The sequence below is a fragment of the Grammomys surdaster genome, unplaced genomic scaffold, assembly GCF_004785775.1.
Source record: "Grammomys surdaster isolate TR1022 unplaced genomic scaffold, NIH_TR_1.0 350, whole genome shotgun sequence".
NCBI lineage: Eukaryota > Metazoa > Chordata > Mammalia > Rodentia > Muridae > Grammomys > Grammomys surdaster.
The window spans coordinates 524,863-532,372 of record NW_021604769.1 but is presented as its reverse complement, the minus strand read 5'-3'; the positions used below and the strand labels follow the sequence as shown (position 1 = coordinate 532,372).

Here is a 7,510-nt window from a genome sequence, read left to right as displayed (position 1 = left end):
TTTTACTACTATAACCTTAATGTTTCATAATATAGCATCTCTTAGACATACAAAAGGATAAAGTTAAAAACTGGGGATAACAAGATCTATATAAGTTACTAAGTAAAGGATATTCATACAGCAGTCAGTATTACAAACAGAAAGAAAAATTTAAACACTAATAACTAGGTTGAGGTTTCATTTTCTTATCAAATTACTTTTCATTAGTTCCCTCCAAATCAGATGTTTCACAACACATGACAAAATTTGGCAATTCCGTTCTGGTAGTAGAACAGAAATTTGAATTAAATCTCTCTAACTGCATGTAGTAAAAGTTCTACTGTCTTTGTTATAATAAAGCAAAAGTTAATGAAAGGAGATATAATTCTTTTATGCAGAGGGTAGAATATGCTTTTGTAATTAACAAATTATATTTCAGATAGCATCATTAGTATCATCTCTAATGGACAAATACAACAACAAATTGCTGGTTTGGAACCTCTGTAATATATTTTAATTATAGATTTTGGTGCTATATTTAGCCTTTTGGAAGTTTTCAAAATTGGTAGTATAGAAGAGTAACTTCAATTGACTATCAGTTATTAATTCAATTAATCAGTAAACAAGGTGGGGGAATAAGAGTCAACTGAAGACAGGCTCAGTCTTGGTCATGAAGTAAAAAAGGGGGAGAGGCAGAGAGCTTTTTGGGGCTGCTTGGCGTGAATCTGACATTGGCCAAGGACAAGGGAGTGGGCTTCAGACAGGAATCTGACATTAGGCTAGAACAAAGAAGTAATTTCAGCCAGAAATCTCAATCTTAGTCTAGAACAAAAGAAGGAGGCTTCAGGTATGAAAATGACTTTGGGCTAGGACAAGGCAGTAGGCTCAGATATTTTGATCATCCTGATAAGCCCTTAGAAACAGTGATCATGGAAGTATACTTAGAACTTTGTTTATTGCCTTGCTTTTCTGTGACTATTTGTGTTTATTGTCTTGCTTGTTACTTGACTATTTGCATCTATTGTATTGCTAGTTCCTCAACCTAGAACTGTCCTTAATATTTGTACGTAATTTAAATGGTATAAAAGCAAAAAGGAGGAGGTGGTATAAGATAGGGTGTTTCTTGCTGGGGTGGTAGATTACAAAAAGAGGATGACATCTGAAATGTAAATAAATAAAATACCCAATAAAAAATATAAAAATTAATTTAAAAAATAAAAGTAAGAAATAAGAAAAAAAGAAAATAAATTTTAAAAATCTGTTTGAAATCAATTAAGTATTACAATTTATAACTGGATAGAGATCAAGTAACTGTTGCCTAAACTCTCCTGTCATTGCTTTTCATTTGTTTTCCATTCCAAAGGTTTAAAACAAAGGAATTTGGAAGGTTAGTTTAAAGACAAAATGAAAGTTAACTAGTGCATATATTTTAAGATGGAAAAATGTAAACCAAAGATATGTTTCTATTATTGGCTTGGTTTGTGTGTCAACTTGACACAAGTGAAAGTCATCAAAAGAAGGCACCTCGGTTAAGGAAGAGCCTCCATGAGATGCAGCTGTAAGGCATACTCTCAATTGGTGATCAATAGGGGCAGCTCATCGTATGGTGCGTGGTTCCATTCCTGTGATGGTAGTTCTGCATTCTATAAGAAAGTAGGCAAAGCAAGCCATAAGTAGTAACACATCCATGGCCTCTGCATCAGTTCTTGTCTCCAAGGTCTCTTCTTGTTTGAACTCATGTACTACGTTCCTCCATTGATGGACTATGTTCTGAAAGTGTAAGCTGAATATTCCATTTCACACCTTCACCTACCCCCCCCCAAAAAATAGTTTCTGTGTAAACAGTTACTCTCACTATGAGGTGGAATCCTTACTTTATGCTAATGTGTGTCCCAAGTTTTAATATACTACGAGGCTAGAGTTTTAATTATCAGAATCCATTATTTTTCAGCAAAGTCTACAAAAATATTGTTAGAAATTAATTATATATTTCAATCTGTCCTCAATCAAGGCACAAAATAGAAATCTGCAGACTTGATCTACTATGGAACAGTAGTTGTATATAGGGCCAAACTCACCAGCTGTGTATTTAAAATACATAAGCTGTTCATGATAGCTGATCAAACACAAGTACAAATTATGTTAATAGCACTCTCAGGATGCTGCATGCTTAATTAAAATAACCTAATACACAGGTGACTGTGTACTAGAACACCATGTGTACTGGAGAAGAAAAACAAAACAAAACAAGATAACCAATAATGGTTTTTGCTTAGAAAAGGGGTGGTTAATGTCATATAATAAAGGTGAAGAAAATTATAGTTAAATGTCATGATTCAGCAATATGAATTTGATCTAAGTAGAAATTTGTGTTTGAAAATAAGGATAGACATTGAGAAATAATAGGGATGACCTGGGGTTTGAGGCATTTTTAATAATTTTCTAGTAGGACAAGAATAGAAGAACACCCAAGAAATTTCAAGATTTCATACAGAGACATTCCATGGGAAACTTTCAATTGAAATGGAAGTTATTCAATGTATATGAGAAATATCACAAAGACATCATGATAGAAAACAGTAGACAGCAGACATCCTAATAAATAGCCCTTTCCTTATGACTTTGTTGATCTACATGAAATTTATTAACTATGAGTAAACATAAATACTGATAAGGCTTTTTTAACCTGTATATTCTTTATGAAATCAAATAAAAATATAGCCCATCACAAAATTTTACTGGCTCTATAATATCAACTTCTATCTAGATTGAAAAAATAAAAATATAAATAAATCAGATAACAGGAGCCTAGCATGGTTGTCCTCCAAGAGGCCCAAAAAGCATCTGAAAGAGTCTGATGCAGATACTTACACCCAACCAACGGGTATAAGCTGGAGACTCCTGTGGTTAAATTAGAGAAAGGCTGGAAGAAGCTGAGGAGGAAGATGACACCATAGGAAGGCCAACAGTCTCAACTGACCTGGACCTCTGAAATCCTCAGACATTGAGCCCCAACCAGGCAGCATACACCAGCTGATTTGAGGCCCCTGACACATGTACAGTAAAGGACTGCCTTGTCTGGCCTCAGTGAGAAAAGAAGTTATTAGTTATGGCACCTATAAATAACTTCCTGGGAGTACACACTGTTCTTGTATGCTTTATCATCATGGATTCCAGCACATCCAATCACTCTTAGTTTTTCACTGCCATGCTTATCAAATAAGAGGACACAATATGTTACCTCTTTACAATGAATGATCCTGACTTCTAGGTCACACTAGACAATGGAGATTCATATAATCTTCTATGTTGTTAGTGACAGTTTTTTAAGAATTCACTCAAATCATAATATTTTCCATGACAGAATCACATTCTTTCCATAATATTTGGAGTTATCACCCATTCAGTGCCAGATATTGAACAGTTTCCAAAGTATCTCCATTTTCTACAACACCTATCTTTAAATATTTAATCTACCAATTCTGAACTCATACTTTCTAACACACCTATTAGATACATTAACATTGATCCCAATTTTCTCTCTTCAATAATCTGAAGGTAAATTTCTTAAATTTTGCAAGAAAGAATAAATTTCAAAATAATGTATTTTTCTTTGATTTTTATGAATTATTTTATTCTTAAGACTGCAATATAATTATTTCATTTTTTCATTCCCTTACCTCCCTTTAAACGCTCCCATATATCCATCCTTCCTCTTTTTCCAATTTATGGGCTTCTTCCCTATTAATTTTTGATGAAAGTGTTTTGTGTGTACTAAAGACTTTCCCTAAAATATATTTTGATATTATCAATGTGATGAACAATATACTTCTTCCCTGTGGCCATTAATCTTTGAACTAATTATTTAAATGCAATTTGGCAACAAGGATGATTATTATAAACAAATAATTTCAATTAAATGTTAATATTTTTCAGTTACCAATCTAAGTAACACACACATACTCACTTACTTCAGCAAGATAAGACCCTAGACTACTATTCAATCAGTTTTGTTGACACTTGATTCCTCATGATGACTATTCAAACTGAAGCAAAAAGAAAAATTAGAAATACAAAGATCATAGTATTCATTCCTACCTGAATTCAGGAAAATTTCTAAAAGAAACAGTAGAAGTCCAACCAAGGAACTACTTAAAATGATTTAAGGCCTATTTGTAACTTGGAGAGTTTATTCCCAAAATAGTTTCTAACACAACCCAAAGAAATAATTAAAGAAACATAGTAATTGGCTTAGACGTGTGTTCAATAGAACCGTGGGATTTGAGCAGTGGAATTGCATCACCTTGTAGTCATCATGAGCTCCATATTTCATGTGTTTAAAAATTGATTCTCAGAGGATTTTTTTGTTATGAATCACTGCTTGCTACAAGAAAATAGTTTCAACAACTAGTAATGGTTTAATGTTTTGACATAATTCCTGGACTTTGCTTTTTTTTTTGTGATTCTTTCAAAGCTGGAATTTTGTACTGTAAATATTCTCACAATTATGAAAAAAACTAAGTAGTCACATTACAAAACTATTAATGTCATTGTCTTAATGATTTATTAGACCAGTAATATCATATAATTAAACATAATAAAATCATTAGAAAGCAAATTTTTACAGTATAGGTATCTCCTAAACATATTTTTTCAGCAAAATTTCAAGACACCAAGTCTATTAATAAATAATACATTCAGATTTGATTTTCTGTCAAGAAAACAAATTATATCAACAAATCTTCATAAACTAAAAAAAAGTGAGAATAATCATAGATGTATAAATTTGGTTCCAAATTCCTAAACTGATGAAGGATGAGTTGTAAACAAATAGATAAACAATAGATAAAGAAACAATAGATAAAGTCATGTGTGTGTGTGTATGTGTGTGTATACATATGTATGTATGTGTGTGTGCATATATGTATGTGTGTGTACGTGTGTGTGAGAGACCATGCAACTGTGTGTGTATTAAAAACTCATACTTACATTACATTAACGAATAATATTTTTTGGAGTCTAAATGCAATTTAATGGACAGAGGAAAGAATGACATATGGTAAAGTGTAGGAGAGATGTAAAGTATCTTCAACATACAACAAATACTTATATTACAATGTACTTATTAATGTAATGTATTGTGCACAATAAACATAAAGAATGAGCCAGGAGGGGTGGTGAACGCTTTTAATCTCAGCACTTGGGAGGCAAAGGCAGGCAGATTTCTGAGTTTGAGGCCAGCCTGGTCTTCAGAGTGAGTTCCAGGACAGCCAGGGCGACACAGAGAAACCCTGTACCGAAAAACAAAACAAAAACAAAAACTAAAATAAACAATGAAAATTACAAAAGTGTAGCCAACTCTATACACTAGTCATATATGAAATAAGTATCCTCACTAGTAGGGCACAAGGAAAGACATTCATCTACCTCTTCACAAAGTTGTCCTTCCAGGATAAGGACATTCAACAAGGAAGGAATAAGAAATGAATGAAATGGAAGGGAATTAAATAGTTTTACTTACATGTTACATATGAAAATATTAAAGAATCTATAAAATAAATAAACATACTAGAATCACCAAGATAGACTAATCTTAAAAATAAAGCAGAAACTTACATTTACATGTACCTAAAATATATTCTTGCAACAGATATGGACTAAGCAATATGACATAAGACATAACATGAACTTATAGTCCTGAGTTATGTTTAAACACTGATATGCATGTATAATCTTATCTTGAGTACTGGAGAATTTTATGAAATATTTATAAGAAATTCTGTTTTCTTTGACATTTAGATGGGGCTATGCAAATTATAAAATTAAGTAGCCAAGGTGGTTCTAGATGAACAATAACAAAACATATACTGATCTGTGCTGCCAAAGAAATTGCTTTATTTGTTTACAAAAAAATCCTCACTGCCATGTCTAATGAAGAATAAAACAAACGTTACTATTCTAAAAGGAGTTAGTAAGAAAAGGACCAGTCAATGCAATAACATAGCTGTCTGTTATGGCTTACTGCCTACTCATTTTTTTTTGTCTCCTTCTTTCTGATTTTAGTCCTTACTCTCAGGCCAACATCTTCTAAACTGACAGATGAAGATGAAATCAAAAGTGATCTCCCAACCTTGAATCTTAAATATAGGCTTACAAAACACAGAATCCTGGATCCACAGTCTTACATATACAAAGTCTAATCTATCAGTTTAGGGCTACTTGCATGCCTCCTCTACAGAAGCACATCAGTGAGAAACGAAAATCATTTTCCTGATTCATTTCCTCATTTTAACTAGTAAGTAGGTGGAGGAGTACAGATTCATCATTGTTTCTTTAAAAATCTGCAGCAAAAAGGCTGATAGTTCTCTCACTGAAAGGTGTTTATCGGAGAACCACTATATCCTGTTAATTCTTTTAAACAACAAGTTCACAGTAGGAATACAGGCAGAAAGCACAGCAATCAGAAGTATTTACGTTGAATAGCCCTTTTTCAAATACAATATGCTGGCTAATCTAGGAACCTGTCTACAATATGGATTTGAACCCATAATCTAAGGTGGAATGTGATTCACTGTTTTAATATGTAATGCAGTGATATCTATGCTACTACTTTGCATAAACTGCTGTGCTCTTTGCTATGAGAAAACACCTCACAGGAACAATGTAATAGAAGAAGACTATCTAAAAACAGATAAGTCACCATGGTAGGAAGATATACAGGCAGGATTGAGGTGCATTAGTCACAATGTGTTCACAATGAGGAAGCATGAGTTGAATGACTGTTTATGTGCCTTCCTCTCTGTTAATTTTCATTCAGTTCATACCAACATAAGGAAATGGTTCGATGTACTTTCAACAAGTATATTCTTCCTCAGGTTAACCTCTAGATCTATCTATACAACGAGAGAAAGAGATATATCTCCTAGGTGGTTTTCAATCTAATTAAACTGACTGTGAATATTAACTATTATTGGTCCATGAATTGCAGGCTACAAAATAGGACAAAAATTACCCAAATGATTTATTTCAACACATAGAACATCTAATTAGGATATAAAATATATGGCCACAGAGAATATGAAAAACTTACCAAAACACAAATATATTTGTTAGGATACTATTGTTGCAGTTTATTGAAAGGAAGAGGCATCAACTCTGTCTTGATAACTTTGTGCCTGAGTATTGTTTTCAAGGCCTGCTTTACATCTTTATTCCTCAGACTGTAGATCAATGGATTCAGCAGTGGACTCACAAAGGTGTAGAAGACAGCTATTATTTTGGATTCCTCTACAGTCTTGTCAGTGGGTGGTCTCACATACATGCAGAAGAGAGTCCCATAAAACAATGTGACAGCCATCATGTGGGAACCACAGGTAGAGAATGCCTTGCACCTTCCTTCAGCTGATTTGATCCTTAAGATGGCAGCAATAATGAAAGCATAGGACACCAGGATGATTGTGAGCGAGTTGGAAAGGTTAAAACCAGCTGATATTAACATGGCATGTTCTTTAATGTAAGTATCAGAGCAAGA

At 33.2% G+C, this 7,510-nt stretch overlaps 2 protein-coding genes across 2 annotated transcripts in view; both read right to left on the bottom strand.

Moving 5' to 3' along the window:
* Window positions 1-4,099, bottom strand: part of LOC114631043 (olfactory receptor 1030) — a 6,315-nt gene extending 2,216 nt beyond the window's left edge. The window contains exon 1 of the mRNA XM_028779348.1: window positions 4,078-4,099. The gene's annotated coding sequence lies outside the window, so the exon portion shown is untranslated. The remainder of the gene's footprint in view (window positions 1-4,077) is intronic.
* A 2,997-nt stretch (window positions 4,100-7,096) lies between these two features.
* LOC114631011 (olfactory receptor 5M11-like) lies at window positions 7,097-7,504 on the bottom strand (the record flags this gene model as incomplete). Its single annotated transcript, XM_028779321.1, has 1 exon — window positions 7,097-7,504. A coding segment is annotated over one exon (408 nt), but the record flags the coding sequence as incomplete, so codon positions are not given.
* Between the last annotated feature and the right edge of the window lie 6 nt (window positions 7,505-7,510).